Raw genomic sequence first — 21,907 nt, forward strand, 5'->3', positions numbered from 1 at the left:
AAGTAAAATTTGTTGTCGATGTCGATGTCGGTGACAAAACGAGGCCGAGGGAGCTAATTACAATAAAGTAAAGACTTTAATTTCTATTTGCAAAAGTAGTCGGGAAAGCTAGATCGAGTAATTTTTTTTGGATATGTCGAAGGGAGAAAAATTGCGAGTTTCTTAATTTTGCTTCGTTTTTATACTTATGCTTGCGCGAAGTATATCACGGTGCGAAGTCCCGGCTAGATTCAATGTAGATTCGATGCACGTCTAATGTGAATGAACAGTCTCTGACAACGAGACGGCTGATGCCGGCGCCGGCGCCGACGCCGACGCCGACGTCGACGTCGACGTCGACGTCATCGGCGGGGAAGCGGCGGTGGCGGTGGTGGCACCGGTGGCCGGAGTAGTGCTTTTTCCATCGGGTTGTGCAGAACGGCAGCCGCGTAGTAGCGCATGCTGAAAACCGCCCCGCTATCGATCCGTCCACGGTCCCGAGCTTTCTCTCGCTTCTCCTCACAGTCCTCACAAGCCTCGCGAACGTCGCCACCGAGCAACCGTCCTGTTGCCGAGCATACGTATATCGGGCGCGATTTTATATATATTTCCGCGTAACAACATATCCTTCCTCGTTCTTCCGTCTAATTTGATTGGCAATTAAGGAGTGCCCTAGGAAGTAGGATCAACAGCGGCAGCGTCGTTATGGCACGTCGGGGCGAACACTGCAGGGCGATTTTCCTACTGTGTGAGTTTTCCGAAAGAAAGAGAGAAAGTCGAGTGACATCTTTCTGCTCAGGAAAAGAGTGCTCCGATACGCGTTTCCGTTATTATCATTACGTTATTCCGCGAGAAGGGAGTCGTGCCATTTAACTCTTGTATACGTTGTGACCACGGGAATTGCGTCAAGTATGATTACCGAACCGCGCCATTTAATTCTTATGTTAGATTCGTTGGTGACGGTGACGTTATCATTCGAATGGAAAAAGTCCTACTAACAATAAGACGATTGCGTGAGCGAGTCTTCTCACGATTACTCGAGTGTTCTGAGTATATAAAGAGAAAAGCAGAGTAAGATATATATGTATAGGAAGTGATAAGGGATATTATGTACAAGATTATTTCTTGATACACATAGTATGTCAAAGGTTTATAGTGGCAAATGTCAATAACGATACGTGAGAAAGCTCGTCGAAACTGTGTTTTACGTCATTTACTTATCGCGGAAAAGAATCATAAAAATTGACTCCAATTAGAATTTTTAATTACAATGAATAGTTTTTCGGATATTATTTTCTTGATATTTCAATCCTGTAATTACGCGATTATAATATTAATAGACATACTATTGCTTCAAATATATGAATGTGTGTGTGTATGTGTGTGAGGAAGATGACAAATGACGTGACTTTGACGTGATAAATGTCATTCTAATAAAATCTCACGAGTGATGTAAAACTTTTAGATAAATGATGTGTGTGAGCGGGGCTCTTCTTTACAATCAAAGATACAAATATAACTTCTATCTTGTATTTTCTTAAGTCTTGAGGCATACTTTTCAAATTTTACACGCGTTTAATATTCACCCTAATTTCTCCTTAAACCTAACTTCCGGAATTTAAAGGGAACGCGAGGAAACTGTCTTCCAAGCAAGGGATGAAAGTTAATACACTTGATTAGATATTTAATATAAAAATAAAGAGGACTAAACAACACGGACGTTGTAAATTAGATAATAGACTTTTCATAAAAGTTTTTTTTTATTTTTCTAATTTGCTTTTAAACTTGACAACACTACTGTGTGTATGGTGATATCGCGACACTACATTTTATAAAAATAATTTTCGGCAGGGTGTGTCACGGGCATAGCGTTTAGTATCCCCCTTCCTTCGCCGATGCCGCGACAAGTGGACGAGCAACGTTATACCACACGGAGAATGTCGAAAATCTTCCTGGAATATCCTACTCCGAAGACGAGATTGCCCTTGGTAAACAAATTTTATTCGATATTTCCACTCTTTATTCATTCATATTACAGGATTCTCTCTCTCTCTCTCTCTCTCTCTCTGTTTTTTCACAATACTACAGCTAAACTTTTTAAAATTTGATTGCCGTATTAAATGGCTGTTCGAAAGCTCTCTCAATTTCTTTTCTTGCAATTATAATTCCGAATAAACGTATACAGTACTTTTTTTCAGCGACCAATACGCACTTTTAGAAATACAGCGATTTATATGCCTATACGCAGGAGTAATCATTTAAATGGATTCGTGGAACGTTACGCTAATACAGTTGAAGGGGAAAAAATACCACATTGGATCGTGTATATCCGTACATATACGTCTACATGCTAATGTCCTTACAGTAGTGGGCGGCGACCGCTCCTACATACGCAAGCTGCATTACTAAATCTGCGCGTAATCGTATTACCGCTTATTACAGGGGCCTATTTAATCTAAGGTTTAAATCCGATAATTAACGCCCCCCGAGAAAGCTTCGAACATTATTATTCGATTATATGATACGGCGCAATTATGTGTGTCCCCGTTTACAGAAAAGTTTGAAAATCTCCACCGCAGTAAGGACCTATGCTTTTTCAAGGCTGACCTTACGTCGGGCGGATACAATGGCGGTTTTACGCCATCGCTATAACGTATGATAATGCGTGGAATTCATAAAAGAGCACTGTGTTATACGTAAAGCAATCTTATCAAAACTTTCATACAACTCTTGGCCAGACCTTGACTTTATTTCTGCTACCCCTTAATCCATTCTTATATTTTAATCTCCACATTTGACGCTTGTCAAACAAAATCTTTTTAAAATATAACTTTAGAGACATAATATTTACAATTTTTTGTATCAGTCTTCATAAATTATCGTCATCAGATTAGCTCGATTCGCTCCAGCTGTAAAGTGTCAAGAAGAAAACGAAATTGTCTCGATCGAGCATGATTCCTCATACTGTTTATAATTTCCGCTGAACGTAGGTAGTCTGTTGCTTTTGCAAATATTTCGTTGAATTATACGCGTTGTGAAATTTACATTTCATCGCTGTTGCATGATAGTCATATAACCTCCTAGCTGTAAATGCCACTAGCGCTGTTATGACCTCTAAACGAAGATTTTACTAATGCATTTCGCAATGTGACAATTCAGCTCTTCTTGATTAAAGAATGCAGAGATAAAACAGTTTGCAGAAGACATTATATCATATAGTACTACAAAATTACAGATGTGTTAGTGCATTTAGATACGTTAAAGTATTAGACAACTGATGAAATTTTAAATATATCAATAACTTGTTTGTGTGTTCAGACTTCCATTAATATCTTCTTATATAAAGTGTTATGATGTCAGAATCACTTGAACTATTAAACCGTGAAATTATGATATCAAGTTCTGGGGGATTCTCAAATAATTTCTCACCATCGTGAAAAATGTTATAATTGTTTATTAATGGGACCCAGGTAGCAGAGTGATGTCAAATGACGTATTAATTCTGAAGTTAACTCTTAATGTTGGGAAGATGAAAAGTCGTTAAGCTTTGCAAATTCCGTTTGCTAAGTTTAAACTTAATAAATTTTATAACTTTATTAAATTCTGTGTTTTTTCTGAGTTTCCACACGCTTGTGCGCTTAGACTCAAAACATATTTACAGTGGATTTGTTGACCTCTTTGGCGTTAAGCTTTTATAACATCCGATAGCTGCTTTTACTGCACTCCTTGACATTTCGATGGTATTATGTGACGTCATCGTGCAAAGATTTCGCGGCATTCTAGTGGAAACTTTTACTATTGCCACCCGCATCGGCTTATGTTCCTTCTTATGCTTTGTAATTGCAAATTTATACATATTGTAACGTTGACTTATGTTACCTGTTTCTATATTAATGATTCGTTACACATAGAGTTGTTATTGCAACAAAAAATTGTTATTGCAAAACTCGTACATTTATGCTACAATAACAGACGACCTTCTATAGAAGGTCATAAGCTTTTGAGCGGAAGTTACCTTTCTAGAATATAACAACAAACTATAAATGAAAATTTTATTGAGAGAGAGAGAGAGAGAGAGAGAGAGAGAGAGAGAGAGAGAGAGAGAGAGAGAGAGAGAGAGAGAGAGAGAGAGAGAGAGAGGACAATTTTTTAGATAATAAAAATTCTACCGAACAATTTTTATTAATAATTTTTCATGAGTCAATATGTACAACTTTATTGTTTCATTTTATAAGTAAATATAATTTCTTTTTTAATAATATTATATTGTAATCTTCTTTTTTAGCCGATAGTCAATTCTGAACTCAAAACAACCACGATCGTGCCCTCAACCACATCGACCACACACAAATCGTTTTCCACCGAAGAACCCTTGTATCGGCTGGATGGAAGCAACGGACAAGCTTGCATTCTTCTTCAAGTAGATGCACTCATCACTGTTAAATATCGCACAAAACTCGGCGAGGATCAAGTAAGAAATGCATATGAATTAAATTCCGAAGGAAAGAGGAAATCTTGGATCAATGAGCACAACGACGGATAATTATATAATTGATATTGATATCTCTAGGAAGCGGATATCTACGTACCTAACGATGCAATTGTGACCGGAAATTGTGATAACGAAAACACGGTGACAATGTCATTGAAATGGGAAGCCTTCGTACTATCTTGGAGTTTCGCTAAGGTAATCTTTTATATATAACATCGTGTAGTGATATTTCCACAGTTGTGTCGAGAGATAAATTCTCGCGCCGGTCAAGAGACAATTATACGAAAGATAAATCATTTTAATTGCCAGGCACGGTACTGCTTTTTGTGAAAATTGATACGTGACCCTTTTACCGAGATATAGTTCATTTGATTTTCACCTTCATATCGCTGATTGCGTGTTAGAAACTATCACGAGATAACGTCTCGAATTAACTCTACGAATTAACATCTCGATTCGAGTAACTACCACATGTGGGATAAAAATAGTAGAAATTTCATTAAAAATGATATCCTAGAACAAAACGCAGGCATCGATTGATATTATTTATACATATACTAAAGTTATATTTAGGAGTATGTCATGCTATATTGTATTTGATCTCTTAGCACAATCCTAGTAATCTTGATTTTTATATAAAGGAATGATAAACCTTGTCAGATTTCCTCCCTATAGTTAACGAGACATACGACTTTATTTTCCAGACACCAGGTGGTGAACGCTGGTATGTCGAGAAAATCGAACTGACCTATAACTCCAGTGACAAACACTTTGAACATATTGCTCAGCCAAGTAAGTGTCAATCTTATTAGTTTTTGCACAATTTTGCTATTTCGTGCGAAATGTTTTAAGAAAATGCAATAGTATTAAGAATAAGTCACGTTATGTTTAATAGTTAAAAACTATCAACTTTGTACTAAAAATAAATTAAGCTATTGAATACAGTTTATTGTAAATTAAAAACTATTAGATACACTTGACATACATTTTCGAGAGAAATAATATATTGTTAATTATAAAAGTCAAATTGATTATTTTATTAATATTTTAGACAAGACTATTCGACTGAGTACCGGCCAGAAACATAGCTCCATGCTGTTTCCCACACCGGTCGGAAAATCGTACGCTTGTTCCGAAGAAACCGAGATTTCGCTCACCGACGGCAAAAATCATGCCAGCGTACTTTTGAGGTATCCCAACATATTATCGATTTAATTTTAGCAACCAAAGTTGTGTTTAAGTTATAAACAGTAAATCAGACATAATGCAAAAGTTCTAATTTAGCTAAAGTACATTTAATTTTACCTCATATTTGAAACTAAAAATAGATTTATATGAAAGTCAAACCAATATCGAAAGTGACTTTTCTATTCTTTTTCAAATCAAATGGCCACATTTTGTTAAATGTGGAACTTTGTTACAAGTTAATAATATGTATAGCTACATAATACGATATAGTGTTAGGCAAATTCTTATTCTTGTAAACTGCGTAAATAGAGAATTTATTAGATTGTCATAAAAATGAAAAATTTCAGAGACATGAAGCTGCAACCGTTCAAGTTCAAGAACAACGAGTTTGCTGCCGAATTTTCGTGCACCTCGCTAAGCGCGCGGGCCAACAGAGACGAGACTGCGCCAGTTGCAGTCGGCTCCACGTTGGCCGCTGCGGTTCTCTTAACAATCACCGGCTATGCGGCCTACCGATATTTCAAAGTGAAGAAGGTTCAGTACGACACGATGGAGTAAAAAATACCCGGGGATCCCACTGTCACGTCGATGCCAAAGAAACACGTATCGCCAAAAATTGACGCCGTTCGCGAGTGAGCGACACATAATTTTTCTCAACACTACGCGCTAGTCGTTCCTGGAAAAGAATCAGGTGTGTTTCTTTCTGAAATTTTACTTTTTGGATATTTCTTTTTTGTTAGACATGAACATAGCATATCGACACATATCGACGTATCTTGTAATTATCACGGAAAGAATCCGCGATGATCTCCGAAGATACCTAATAAATGAGTCGATTAACGATTAACGATTAAATTAAAGTCCGGCTTAGAGCGGACTCCGCGAGACAAGATATCGCGCATAGAAATCTTCTAGATAGACATATCTGAATACATATCCAGGATACCCTACCGTAAACATTAAAAGATGTTTTAAAATAGGTTTTTTATTACTTAAAGAAAATATCAGTCTGAATATGTTATAAAAGTAATATTGATTTTTATTAATTAGCATTATAATTTATCTTATTGTCTTTTAACAAAGTTTTATCGTCATTTAATTTAATTATCTTACAGATGTCAAATAATAATTATACTTGAAAATTATTTTAAAAGAAATCTGTTTTATATTTTCTCTTTATAATATGGATTATTTGTCTTTAAAACTAGAAAAGTTTTGATGTTTATAACGATCATGACGTTTATCAATTTTATAATTAAAAAACAGTCAATCGCGTATTAATGCATAATTATATACATACGGAATTAGATATCATCGACTCATGTGGTATTATAAAAGTGTTGATAAATGATGTAATGAAATTTTCATTGCTATAGTATATGCGCGACATATTTGTCAATCGTATCGAATGTCAACATATTCGCTTGAGATTAAAAAAAAATGACATTCGTAATCGCAAACTCGGATGGTTGTATCAATAGGCTTTCCAATTCGTAGATTTTGATCTACACATCGTCATATTTATATGAGCATTAAAGAAAAGTACTTTGAAATCTTATTAATCGCGTAGATATTTTATCATTACGATAGTTTTGTTGATTACAAGTTCTTTAAATTTCGCATAATTTTCTAGAATACACAAAAAACGTATATTTTAATCTCCCGCGAAATACTTGCAATATACAATTAAGATAATTGAATTGTTTCTCTCGGCGTAACTCTTACAATATAATGTATCTTTATTCTTCATGAACATTATTATATGTATATAGGAGTAACAACTATATACATATAGTAATAATAAATACAATACATATAATGATAATTTGGTTAATTCATATAAAGAAATCGAAATAAAACTTCGACATTCGGAGACGTGAGAAGGTCCTTTTCGGCAGCTAACAATGTTAGATAGACGGGTATATTATAATTAGATTATAATTAATGAGAATGTAATAAAACTGTTAATACATTTCAATGTAACGCCTTAATTATCTTGTACATAGCAGTCCATAATTTACGGATTCTTTCCCATTTTTTACACCAGTTGTACTCTATATTTAATTATGCTTTACTCTTTATAACGTAGTTTCGTAAGTTTACCGGTTTACAAGTTTTAGCAAATCTAAGATATTTAACTGTAAATATGAAATTTAATTAGTTGATCATTTTCTTTGTTGCTGTTTGTGTCTTAAGTGGAGATGGATCTGAACTAGGTTACAATTTGATCTTAAACATTATTCGCTTGACTTTACATAATACAAAGTAAGAAATTGTGTATGGATATGTGTGGATATAAATACGCACACACACACACACATGTACGTATACATATACTTGCTGCATATGTTTGTCAAATTTTCTTCGGAATATTTATATGAATATGTCAATTTAAGAAATATAATAAACTTTGTAATAAGAGAGTGGTATTACGAAAAAACGCCCATAAAAATATTTTTATTTGACTTATTACTTTTGTCGGTGTATGCGCGCACAAACACATACAATATACTGTATAAATATGTGAGCGCTGAAACCACGATTATGTATTATGAATGAAACGTTTACTTTATAAACAAAAATAATTTAAAAATTTTTTCTTACTCATACGCAATCTTCTTTTGATCTCTTCTCGCGCAGGACTTTTTCTATTCTTGTATTTTATTTTTATATTGGATTTTTCCAAGTATCTGGATCTGTAAAGTTTCACAAACGTGCATTCATTAGGAAACTACGAATAATTTATTTTGATGATATCCTGGCGTATAAAACTCCAAGTTACTGTAATTTTATATTTATTCAAATTGTGCGGTGTTAAATAGTTATGATATTGCGAGCTTTTCAATCATTTATATAAGGTATAATGGGTGCAATGATTATGATGGTAAAGGACAGTTTATTTATACATTGAAAATAGCTGATCGCTGGCGACGGCGCACGATGAATAATATGATTATTAGCAAGTTAACATATCTAAATGTAAAACGTATGCGTCAGCGCGTGCATGGATTAAAAATTATATTACATAATTATGCGCTAAATATATTTACGCGCATATTACATCTATGTCGTATAGATATATATATGTATAGTACGTACATGAAGAAAAACCTACGTTATCGATATATGCATAACATATAAACCTCTGTCTTCCAAGTGCATATTAAAGTTACTTCGTATGTAAATATATTACGGATATCGTATGTCGTATTTCCAAGATTTGTCAATCGTCGATTCGTGAATGTAGCCGGCAGCGTTGTGCGAGTATCATGACGATTCACAAGATCTCAAATAAGATTTGAATTATCGTTAAATGGTCTTTAATCAATTTTTCGATACTTTGCAGCAAATGCGATAAACATGCATTCCCTAATTTAAAAAAAATGTATATTACGATAAATCTAGACTGGATAGATTCGCTTTTGAAGCAACCATATTGCCTCTTATATAAAAAGTACGCTATATAATTCAGTTACATTTGTCGCTATCTCAATTATAATTTCAAGAAAGATTAGTCTGAACCAAAAACTGGAAAGATCGAATGAATATCATGCATGCTCGCGGTATCGTGATATTAACACGAAGAAGGTCTAGCTGTAATTATAAAAATGTATTTTTGTGCTAAAGTCAATCTTATACCATAGATATTAACTGATAGTAGCGATTAAGATAGTTAGCGGCGCGATTTAGCGGTTTATGTCTCGCACAGTAATACGATAAATTACATTCGGTGAATCTCTTAACGATTTTGCGCATTTTTTTGGCATTTGTAAAACAACACGGAGATACGCATATGAAAGCAACGCGCAGTGACTAAATTGCTGAATCGCGACGTTTTTACGGTGAAATGGCGTCAAATTATGAATCATATCGCTTGACCTATAGCCGCAGCGTTAAGTCTTGTAACAATTATTATAATGCATTACTGCGGAGATCGCGGAAACAGGGAGATGGATTCCGGTTTCACGTATCATAGTGTATCATATCGTCTATTAAAATTGTATCATATCGATAAAATAAAGGCTGTTATACAAGTTCACTCAATCGTGCATCGTGTCCACGATGATTTATGTCAAAATTTTTCGAATTACGATAATCTCGCGATCTCAGAAAAATAACACATTATTTTTGCAGCTGTTGCATATCATGTTTTTGAAGAAACTAACAAAGTAAGATAATTAATCATTTGAAAAACTATATTTAAGGTAATAACCAATTACTATTATTCTCTATTTCAGATAGTAAACATATAACCGATCTTCTTGTTTGTTTCAAATAATTTTGTACTATTTATACGAAAATAATTGTCGATAAAATCTTTAAGAAAAAAACGGTGATATTTGGCGTTGCAAACTTGCAAAATATATATAGCTCTCGCAATCATGTTTTATTTTATATACATGGGCATTACGCCTTTCGAAAGCAGATGTCTATTTGGTGTTCACGGGGCGGAGGGTCGGAGATATAATAATCTCGCGTCGTGGAAAGGGCGTGAAAAGTACAGTCAAGCAGGCTTATGCTAGCCGTGGGGAGCCCTCGCATGGTTCCCTTTGCGCAACACGACGCACCGTCGTCAGCGACTCATTGTTGCAATGTCCATTGAAATCTCTCACAACAATGGCGCGCGACAAGACGATCGTATTGTCGCGGGTCGCCTGCGAGAGCATCTCGGGTCTTTTGCGCCTGCGGGTGCCTGCGACCGAAGAAATCGCCGCTCTCGGCTCCTGTCACCGAGGATTACCCCTCGTAGCTCGTAGCGCGGATTATAGCAACGCGCGATTATTCCGCCAATTTAGTATCTAATTAAACGAGTCCGCGAAAAATGCTCGAGGGAACGCAATCGCGAGATGGGCAGCAAAAGAAAAGTAGCACATATGTTGCTGCACTTGGTATAAAATTTATAAATATTAATAGTAATAAATCATGACCGTCGAAAAACAAAAAGGAAGAAACCGTTCGCAGGAGAGGAGTTTATTTCGCGCGATCCAATCGCGTTTGTAATTGACCGACGCCGACGCGACGCACGCCTAATTAGCAATTACCGCGGCACAGTTTCGCTTAATTGGCCAGAAATTTATTCTTCGTGCATCGGGCGATAACACGGCGGCGGTGGCGGCGGCGGCGGCGGCGGCGGCGGCGGCGGCGGCGGCGGCGGCGGCGGTGGTGGTGGTGGTGACCGGGATAATTGAACGTAATTGACCACGTTTGATGACAGATGTACCGCTGGATTCGATAGAGATGGTTCGCGCGCGTGAAGAGCGGAGAAGGGAGGACAGGGTGAGCGTGGAGCTGAGGGGGACGGATGGTACGACGCGCGGCAGCGGGGTACGGAGGTACGACCTATAATTTATAAACTAGGGGCTGTTTTGGGGTAATTGCAGATAACGACGGGGCGGTCCGGATAACAAGCCGACATGGGAGTCACTGGACACCGGTGCCGCTCCACCATCCGCGTGTAACACCATAACCTTAGCGTCGTTACGTACGGTAATCCCGGTTCTGTATGTGTATATAGTATAGTTTGCAACCCTGTCCAAGCATAAGTTATGTCGCGCGTGATATCTCACCGCCGAGGGTTGAGTTAATAAACGACCGCGGTTGCAGCGAATCGCCCACCAGCCCACCAGCCCACCAGTCCCACCATCGCGCCGCCGCGCCGCGCCGCCTTTCGTCCTTCGAACTCGTTAGCTCCGAGTGTCGAGCGTCGAGCGTCGAGCGTCGAGCGCGATGTCGTTTAGACCGAAGCGAAGGATAGACGATTCGTTGTTTTCCTACCGCTTTAACTATTCATATCAAAATTATTTTCGAATACTTGATAATATAATTGAATTAATTGTGCGCAACTGTAATCGTTAATTTGATGATTTTATATGTCAATGATAAATGATCGCATCATCTAAATTAATTTCCTGTGATAATTTTACGATGTAACCACAAGTTGTATATTATATTATTTAATTATGATTTTTATGACAATAATTTTGCCCAGAAATAAGTTCCGTACTTTAGCCAGAAACTACTTGTCAGAATCACACATGTTGTTAGCATAAGCATAAAGAGCAATACCTACTTCGCCGTGGATTCGTGGACAGTCCATTTGAGTGAATACCATACAATAATTCCCGAGCTACCTGAAGAGTACTTTTGTTGAAAGTTGATGGATTACGTTTATATTTTGACAGACTTGTGGGTTTGTCCATATAGAATTTTAGATATATATGTATTAGCATTATATCAGGTACCTAATCAAATATACCTAAACAAATATTATTTTAGGTTTCATCAAACAGTTTGAATCGACTAGAGGAAATATTTGACTTTATGTTTACTTTTGTCATGTATTATCTTAATAGTCTAGAGATACAAATGCATTCACAGTATAATAGCTGATCGATAAATATTGTTGCAAAGATCATCCAAGTTAATGTAGAACTTGTGTTAATTCAATCTTTTTACAAACAAACAAAGTTATTTCCTTAGATAATATGTATTTGACAAAAACTTAACAATGGTACCCTTTATACAATTTATACTTTTTGTAAATAAAATTTTTGAAGAATCTTATAGAGTCATTACACGTTTTGCAATAAAAAATTAGCTTTGTAAAAACATATATTTTTAAAATTGTTTTAATATCTCTCTCTCTCTCTCTGCTTTTTCTTCTTTTTCTTCTTCTCAATTTGCTATAATTTAATTTATACTTAAGCAACAGAGTTTGAAAATACAATAATTTTTCTTTTAATTTATTGCTGGTCGACGGCGACGGGAAAACGTCGATGCAGCAGCCTGCACTCTCAATCGCGTTATAATCAGTCTCGCACGTGGACCCGTTGCGTTGAGGAGATCCTTCCTGGAGACGCTATAAATACACCTCCTAGATGTATGACGCGATGATTTCTTAGTTCTCACAGCATGGACGAGCAACTCGATGCAATCAACGTCTTGATAAGCCGATAAAAAGCAACGCGGCCTTGACGAGTCTGCACGGTCAGCTCGAAGAATCGTCGTAGGCAGCGTTTCGTCTTCGTCTTCGTGAAAACGTCATCTTCGTACGCGTGTAGCGTGAAAGAATTAGCCGACTAATATCGGCGTCGCTTGCCACGCGCGGATTAGAAAAATTCGCCGAAGCAACATTCTGAAACATTTCAGACATACGTCTTTTACGTATATTTAGCAAAATTGAAGAATAGAAAAGGCTAAAATTTAATGGAAGCGATGTAAAAAATTGTATATTGTACAAAACGTTTATATATTGTATATATAAAATACTTCTGGTTGAATTTTAGATATGTGATAAAAATTCAAGACCTTTTTGTTTTACTGCGATCTTTATGAGATTTTCTTTTTAACAATAGAAGATAAAGAATAAAAAGTAACGATTAAATATAATGCATAATAAATCTTGCAGAATTCCGGTAAATATGGGCATTTTATATTAAATATTTATTTTTATACACGGCATACAGGGGAAAGGATTGAGAGAGAACGTGGTGTTTCAACTTTAATTGAATAAATCTCGATTGCGAGGTCGTCGCAATCGAGCGATTTCATCGTTTGAAAACCACCCTCTAACAAAGAATATGACGACACAGACACGTAAACGGGGATTTTCGTGGGGTTGGCGCGCACATTCGCCACCTACCTATATATATGGTATAGCTGCCTATTGGGGTGCTCCAGGGTGACAATGATGTAACGCGAAACCTGCAAAACTTTTCTCATCCCCCTTTTTCTGTCCGCCATAAACGTAAATTCGGAGCTTTATTTGCTCATATTAACATTGCATTTTTATTCCGCGTGTTTCAATTCAGCAAAGAGTATTAAATTTCAATGCTTGCAGTAGAAAATATTACATTCCTCGACAAATTGGCTCGATAAATGTATATTTAAAATATATAAGTTGTGTGCCAAAGGAGACTTATCTCTATGTTTAATTATATTTTGAAAAAAAAAATAATAGCAAATCAATTTGATCTTGTGGTTTTACGATTACTGCTAAACGTGAAACTAAAAATATAAGTAAGTATAATTTTTGAAACAAATGAAATAAGATAGAGAATTCTGCATTGCTAGGACTATAGAATCCTCTCAATTATTGAATATAAGTGAATCAAAAGTGTATGCGCGTTTACGAAGCATTTGGTGGTCGAACAGCGTTGCGAATAGGGGTGTCTCAGCTGAAGAGGAAGAGAAAGGTGTCGCCGGAGGTGACAGAGTGGGACGAAGACACGGTAACGCGGGATAGAAAGAAGGGCGTTCATAATAACGTCCGAGGGTAGGGAAGGGGCCAACAGCGTTCCTCGTGTTCAGATGCTCTTTTCAAGAGTGCGAACCCTCCTCGACGCGCATTCAAGTGTCCGCTGCTTTGTAATGCCTCTTAATACTGCTTCGCTGTCGTTATTAAGGATCCGGAACATATTGTCGATACAACAGCGACGACACCGCATTATGGCGTCAAGCCCTTCATTCGGTACACACTGTGGGAGGGTAGACGCGTATCGTAGGAAATGCGGGACGAACATTTTCGGCGGAAGTTGAGAAAATGGAGCAACGTGGTCACGATGGAACTCTTAAAGAAGATCGTTGAAAAATATTATTCCTGTTCTTTGTATATAGTTTTTATGTATCCGATAATTTAATTCTAGCTTATAAAGAATATAGCCAATGTTACTTTTAAACTTGATATTAGGACTAGTTCTGCTATGTATATCTCTTCACATTTTCATATTTTAGTGGATAATAAGAATAAAAACGAGATTTAGAAATATTTTTTGATAGTATAGGTATCTCTTTTATTTATTGAAAGATAAGAAATCTTAAATATTACTATATATTTTGTGAAACATTTTAAAAGAATTTTCCAAATTTTTATAATGAAAGAAGAATACAAGAGAGATTTTAGGTTCTTTTACAGAAAATTCGGACTGAAAGTCTCGCGACTTCTCTAATTTCTGATCGAACGGGTGAGATCTCCGAGGGTCGATTTCATAGAAAAGTACCTCGTTTCGTGTTTTGTCAAAGTTCGTGACACCTTTCTTTTTTTTATTATCGTCGAATTACGTAAAGTGATTGCGAGAACCTCCCTTGCATCAGGCACTGCAACGTTTCGCGACGATTCGAGCGTCGCGATGTACCTGCAGATAAATCGTGCGAGTTAGCGTAAGACGATCCGGCGCGCGAAACTATGTCTAGCTTTTTTTCCCACAAAACTCACCTGACACAGGTTCCACTGATAAGAGAACATAGAAAGTGCGAAGTGGCACATTAAGAAGAGTCGCATATGAGGAATTGTTATTCGCGATGTCTCCAAATAACGAAAAATTTACGATTATAATAATATTTATCTAAAATGATAAAAATGTTATTAGTTTATTAGTTTTTACTAATTTATGTCATAGTAAAATTCATTAAAATCTGTAATTAAAATTTAGCACTTTTATTTTAACAATTATAGCAATTTTAACAATTTTAACAATTAATTTAACAATTACATGTTCACGTATATACATGTATATATGCTACAATTGTTAAAATATGCATATTAATGCTAAATATAAAAAAAACATTTAATAAATTCTAGAATATCAGAAGTACTTACACTTGTTAGTATAATAATTTTATTAATTTTATTAATTTACTAATTAAACTATATTCTGAATATTCTTTGTACAAGTCACAGTTTTGTCAAATATTTGTCAGATATTTACAACATGATACATTATTTTCAAAATATTTTGCAATTGATCGAGACGGAAACAATTTTGTATCTGTTACTTTTTGTACACTCGTGGACAATTATAGCTATGCAGCGCGTGTGAAAGATTTCACCATATGCGTCTATTAGCCGATGTGCGCATCAAGCTTAATAAGCAATAAGCATCACCGTTTCAGCCCTCAGCAGATCTATCAGAGATCGTTATAATTGGCGTAACATCCATATCTCCCTACCCTTCTCCATTAACTCCATCTTAAGGGTTACGCCATTATATTTCTCCGAGCACATGTCGCGCTTCTTCCCTCGTATACCGATAATAATTAGCCGCAACTATAAATCTCGCCACCACAGGGCAGTCCACATCATTAAACATCGAGTTTTTCGTTGCTTGTCGTTTTTTACAAAACCAGAATGTATTGTTATTTATTACAGAGAGAATTTACGGGTAGTTTTCTCTCACCTTCGTGTATTCTGGTAAAACCTGTAAAAAAATGCCATGGCGAGAGCGTTCTTGATTGGCTTATCTATGTCGGCTGTTACAGAGGTAAACGTTTTTTGAAATTCTTTTTCTAACGCCGAAAGAAAAATAGTTTTGAAACAATTGTGGGGCAGTATTTTATTTTCACATTTTATGAAATTGATCTTAAATTATTGTACATTTTTAGTTTGTTATACATGTGCAATTAACGAGCGATTTACTCGAACGTTTTAATACCGCAACAATCTGTTCGTAAAGCACCAGTTAGCAAGTATTATGATTAAAAAAAAAATTTCTGTGAATATAAAGTAAAATTTTCCAGTTGACGGATCTTTGACATGAGGCTTTGCGTCGTATGCATACCAGACGTGTGCAGTTGCATAGGCGTGCGCAATGTGCAATATGATCCTTCATGCGCGTCGTCCATCAGTTCGTCGTTACGTGATTTACGGTTTTGATATTCTTATTTGATCTCCTTTTATACTGTAATTGAAAAATAATTTTTCATAAATGTATACTATCATTAAGTAAAAATTTTTTCGTGACACATTTCGATTAAAAAATTACTTAAAGATAAATTAAATTAAGACAAATTAAATCGTGTGACGTTATAAAAACGACAGTTACAATGTCAAAAATTTCTCTTATATGTATATTATTTCGTTACGTGTACATTTTACGAGAATTTTTTCTTGTCTTTACACATCGCCTATATCATTCCGCCTATTGTATATCCGCGCTTCTTTTTCTATCGTGTCTTTAATTTGGAAACACGTGGATCGTGAGGTTTCCTAAGAGAATATAAGGATATATGCATACAAACAATTACAGGAGGGATGATGACAGTACGTCGCTCACGTGCTACCCTCAAATCACGAAGCGCATCTAACTAGCCGTGTAATCGACAATTTCGACCTATTACGACGCCCTAGGGCGCTATGCAGTCCCTAATAAAGTATAGACTGTATGCTTGGTTGACCTTATACGAAGTAATAATAATTATTATTAACGCAACTTACTAATTTAAATCTTTTATAGATTATTGAATCAATAGCTAGTGACTCGAAAATATAATGTGTCACGTTCAAGGAAAGTAACTTTACGTAATATCTATATTAATAATTACTTCGTTACGGAAAAAGTCATGTCTCGCATTATGCAAATATTAGTAGGTTCATGAAATTTTATGTTCGTTAAGTTATTCTTGTTTCGTAAATAATGAAGCTAGTTATGAATAATTTTTGTTATGTATCTGTGTATCACACGGCGCGGGCGGGGAGAAATTATCGCATCTCCGGATCTACGTATGGACCGGTCGACACGGTGAATCGCAGCATAAAGTGGCCAGTGACACATAAAGAGCATATTTTCGGGTATTAGGCCGAGGACCCTCGTGGGCCCTCGTGGGCCCTATGAATAGCTACCTGTGTTCACGCCTGTTCGCTCACCGTTCACCCGGATAGGACAAAAATCTCTCGCGCCGATCTACGTCAAGCAGTGGTGCTAATGGGAAAATAACCGACAGATTATGTCGCCTAATCCGCTCATCGATGCGATCGCATTGGCGAGAGGGGGACAACCGAGTATGAGTATTTTGTTCTCGTTCATTTTCGGGATCGCGCGTAGATCGCGACGACAGGAACATCTTCTCGCGCGTCTTAAAATGTCTTATCGAGCTCGACCACTTTGAAAATCTCATTGAGAACAGCTCAGACATTTTCCAAACATATAGTTTGCGTAATAAATTGATGAAGAATCTATACAATTGCCATTGTTTATCATAAAAATTTGAAAGAAAGGAAGAGGAAGCAACGAACGACATTAAATTACGCTGTTAAGTGTCTATCGTGTGTATTTCCGTCCCGACAATCCGAGACGTCGCTCTTTCGCCTCCTCAGGTGCGCATCGAGAATGTCGGCTGCTAAAAATAAATCTGGTCGCACGCAATACACACCGCTGCGCGCTGCGCGCCGATTGTCAGTGAGCGAGTCCGGGGAGAGTGACGGAGCCGAGCAGAGTAACGTGTAACGTGTAACGTGTGCACGAAGATAGCTGCTATCTCTTGACCGGTGCGGCGACGGAGGCGGTGTCCGGTGTCCGGCTACCAACACGTCGCGTCGTTACGAACGAGCTCCTTTCGTCACCTCTCGACCCGGCTTATTGTTCGCCGATATTAATTTTAACGGCGCGGCGCGTAGATACGCCGGACAATGACACCGCGAGAACACGAGACGCACCTGCGATGCAGGCGATCCAGGCGATGCAGCGTCGTCACAGGATTGCTCGAGTTAAAACCGGCTCTTTAAATTTCGCCGCTCTTCCTGCAAAATTTTAATTTCTACATGCCGTTAGCGCGCGCACGCGCGCAATTTAATAATACTGTTTTATGCGATAACGTATTTCATTTCATCAAGTTTACATTTTATTATCGATTTTAATCAATTTTGTAAATTGACCAACTGCGCATTACCTAAATTATCTATCGGAATTATTTATTTGTACATATGGCTTAATTTCCGGATTTATTACTTAAAACGCGATGAAATTATGTATCTTAAGAGAAGACACACACCTTGACTATTGACGAGTGATGAATAAAAAGTATGGAAAAATCGAGCGAGTTACTCGTTTCTAAATGTCATTGGAATACTGTTTCACGTCGTTGTTGTCACGTCTATGGAAAGTTTATGCATCTCGTACTCTCCTCCCCCGCACCGGTGTCCTTTGCGCGCGATTTCATAGCACTTGCGAATCCGTCATTACAAACGGCTCGCCGGCTCTTTATCGTCACGTCGCTTTACGTGAAACCGTAGATTCATCCACGACTGCGAGAGGACGACCCGACATGACCCGGAACAAACAGCCGAAGCGAAGCGGAAGGTAAACGAGGACGCGTTGAAATCTACGAGAGAGCAAGGGAAAAGAGGAGAGGAGAGAGAGAGAGAGAGAGAGAGAGAGAGGGGGGAGGCAGGGAGAGAGAGGGGGAGAATTGCTGGCGCCGGTTTAATTTATCTGGATTTACGGCGCTGAAGATGCCTCGCCGTCTGTGCCCGGCTGGAGGAGGAGAATTGCGAGAGTGGTAGATGGAGGGCGGAGGGGGGAGGATTTTGCACAGAGCCATTTTGGAATGCAATTAAACGCAGTACAGTGAAACACGATGCCGCCGCCACCGCCGCCGCCACCGCCGCCGTCGCCGCTGCCGCCGCTGCTGCTGCTGCTGTTGCTGTTGCTATTGCTGTTGCTGCTACTGCTTTCCTCCTCCGCAACCCCTGCTATGTTCTGTCTCCCCTCACCTTCCTCCCTCCTCCTCCCGCGTAGCACCTGCCGGTGCTCTTTGCCTCGTACTCGAATGCCTTGATGTACCCAGATACAACAAACAGGATGCTTTCCGAACGGACAAGTCCTGATGAGGCGTAAAGTGGATTCGCGCTTCGTCTCGGCGAAATGCATTTCGTCGCTTCAAAGCGCTTTCGTCGTACGCCGAGCAGATTTAATTCGAGAATTACTTCGTCGGAGCATTATCGTCCTGCCGCGCGGTGTCGCGCTGGATGAGCTATGACGAATAAATACTTTGAGACGAAATTTATTGTACTTATGTTAACATTGCAGCATACTTAATTAGCGACGATTCGCAAACTCACTGTATCGAAAGAATCATTTTATATAAGAATTTTTACAAAGTGTAAAAATAAATTTGTATGTTATAATTTATATATAATTATATAAGATAAAAAATATAATAAACTTGTGTATGAAATAACGCGCATAATATGTGAAAATGATATAATATTTACATCATTATATAAAACGCTCACGAATATATAGTCAAGTAAATAAATTCAAGTTACATGTGAGATTAATGAAATTAAATAATATATTTTGTATTTAAATCAACATGCTTTCTATAGTTATATTTTAATTATATAATATTCATATCTTTCAGATAAGAGACCATTTGAGTCTCCACGTCTCCACCCCTTTTTCATATTAATAGTTGCAACCAAATTTCAACCAAGCCACTTATTTTCGAGGACCAATTGCCTGTAAATGACATATACTCGAGCGAATATCGAATTGTCGAGTGCGCCCTTAGATTTAATAGGAATGAAGGAGGGACGATGAAATCGGTCGTCCCCGGGATCGTTTTGATAAGGAAGAGCATCATCCCTATCCCAAGGGTCGGGAATGGGAGGACGTACGGAGGAAGAGGGTGAGAGAGACAGAGAGGAGGAGAGAAAATGGCGGCCCAGAGGGAAATCCGACACCAAATCGAAGGAGACGCCATCGCAAAGCGCGGCGCCGCCCCTTTATCATTGGGTCTTGGCTTCGGCACGGTGTCATCCTCGAGCCCATAAGCTCGAGAGCGCGTAACCAAATCAGAATAATTATCATAATTTTCCTTGCGCCTCATACATCGAAAAATCTCTTCCCTTGATCCGTATCACAGCGATATTAATTAAAGCACTATGCCGGTTGCATTATTGTAACAGGTGGAACTTATTTAAAAAATAACTAACAAATCTGGAGTTAATTGTTGGCGGAAAATAAACACAGAATTTTAGGCTTGATTACTTATATTTTATCAATATTTAATCAATTGATTTACTACATAAGGAAATAGTTATCTTTCGCGATTAAATTATCTCGGTTTTTTTCGAACAAGTTTACAAATTCTTTACTTAAAATTTGAGCGCCTTTTACAACTCCAAAGTATGTTACGCTACGCCTACATCGCATGACGTACAAACGGCAATTAGTTGAAAAAGGCGGAGCAAATTCAAAGGATTGGCAAGGCGTGCCGAGAAAAGACGTCTTCTCTCATCTACTGTGATGCATCGGTTCTCTTGATCTACACAACACCGCCAGGCCTTCCGATATTTTCAACCACCAGATTTCCGTCGCACGTGACATCCTAAATCGGTGCTATTTAAATGTGTTTCTATACTTGATTTAATCAATTTTTAAATATATTTTATAAGGAAAGGATTATATCAAATAATGTCTCTCATAATATCAACAAATATTTTTTTGGGAGGCGAGAGAAAGAGAGACGAGAGAGAGAGAGAGAGAGAGAGAGAGATTTAGATTATTATTTATATATATATATATATATATATATATATATATATATATATTTAGGTGTATACATTTTTATACTTTCAATTGTATATACTGTATATTTTTACCATAATTAAAAGATAAATTATTTAATAAGAATTTGCCATATCTACTAAATCATGTAAAAAAGGTTTTATTTATATTTTATATGTAAAAGTTTTTATCATACACATAAGTATACAATGCTGTTCAACGATGTGTTTTTAAAAATATACTTGACAATAGTTAATTCAATTAAGTCATGCGTAATAAGTAATAACATGTGATGTAAGATTTCATTTAAATTATAAAACGGAGGTAAACGATCGAAATACATGTGTACAAAACACGTAACGGTAAACGATATACGCGATAGTCGTGAATGAACGAAACCGATCCTTGGGCGTGTACGAGTTCGTATTCGGACCGATCTACAGCTAAAGTTACGTTTGTCGTTGGATCATATTTGCAGAAATGTGTATCATAATACGACTCCAGAGATGAGCCGGCGACCTTCGCGAGGGGGTGGAAATCTTATCGCGAAAAGTAAGCACTCTAAAAAGAGTGATATCTTCCTCGTTACGTCGCGCGTCGTCTGTCGATATTATTCTAAAATCTAAAGTAAAACAACTATTAGTATAACAATTTATTATAACAATTGTACAATTTGAGATGATATTATAGTGATAATAATTCGACGATTGTTTTATATTTTCAACTTTTACGTTTTAATATGCTCTGTATTAATTAAGTTATATACATATATTTTTTATGTTATTATAGGTATACAAATTTTGGCGCAAAAATTGCGAAATTGTACTATTGAATTTTATGTATTATTATTCATCTAGTGTCGCGCATGCGTTACTTGTAATAAATTATCCAAAATGTGACGTCTAAATGATCCATAAACAAATTTATGATAGATTTCCTTTCGTCAAATCTACCGACGAAGGGT

The 21,907-nt window shown here is 37.1% G+C and overlaps 1 protein-coding gene across 1 annotated transcript; it reads left to right on the forward strand.

Annotated features, from left to right (window-relative positions):
* The first annotated feature begins 391 nt into the window (after window positions 1–391).
* LOC139787516 (lysosome-associated membrane glycoprotein 5) lies at window positions 392–9,703 on the forward strand. The gene is made up of 7 exons (XM_071726638.1): window positions 392–727; window positions 1,831–1,967; window positions 4,265–4,450; window positions 4,550–4,666; window positions 5,176–5,263; window positions 5,523–5,661; window positions 6,007–9,703. Exons 1-7 carry the CDS (start codon window positions 685–687, stop codon window positions 6,215–6,217), a joined length of 921 nt encoding a protein of 306 aa, XP_071582739.1. The 5' UTR covers window positions 392–684; the 3' UTR covers window positions 6,218–9,703.
* The last annotated feature ends 12,204 nt before the right edge of the window (window positions 9,704–21,907 follow it).

The sequence above is a fragment of the Temnothorax nylanderi genome, unplaced genomic scaffold (genome assembly GCF_030848795.1).
Source record: "Temnothorax nylanderi isolate EJ_2023f unplaced genomic scaffold, tnyl_v1.0 TNYL_tig0010_pilon, whole genome shotgun sequence".
Taxonomy (NCBI): domain Eukaryota; kingdom Metazoa; phylum Arthropoda; class Insecta; order Hymenoptera; family Formicidae; genus Temnothorax; species Temnothorax nylanderi.

Excerpts from the sequence above, each read along its gene's own strand:
- LOC139787516 (XM_071726638.1), top strand. The coding sequence starts at position 685 with ATGGCACGTCGGGGCGAACACTGCAGGGCGATTTTCCTACTGT. Across the intron at positions 1,968-4,264 it reads CGAAGACGAGATTGCCCTTG|CCGATAGTCAATTCTGAACT; the intron begins GTAAACAAATTT and ends CTTCTTTTTTAG. Across the intron at positions 4,667-5,175 it reads TATCTTGGAGTTTCGCTAAG|ACACCAGGTGGTGAACGCTG; the intron begins GTAATCTTTTAT and ends TTTATTTTCCAG.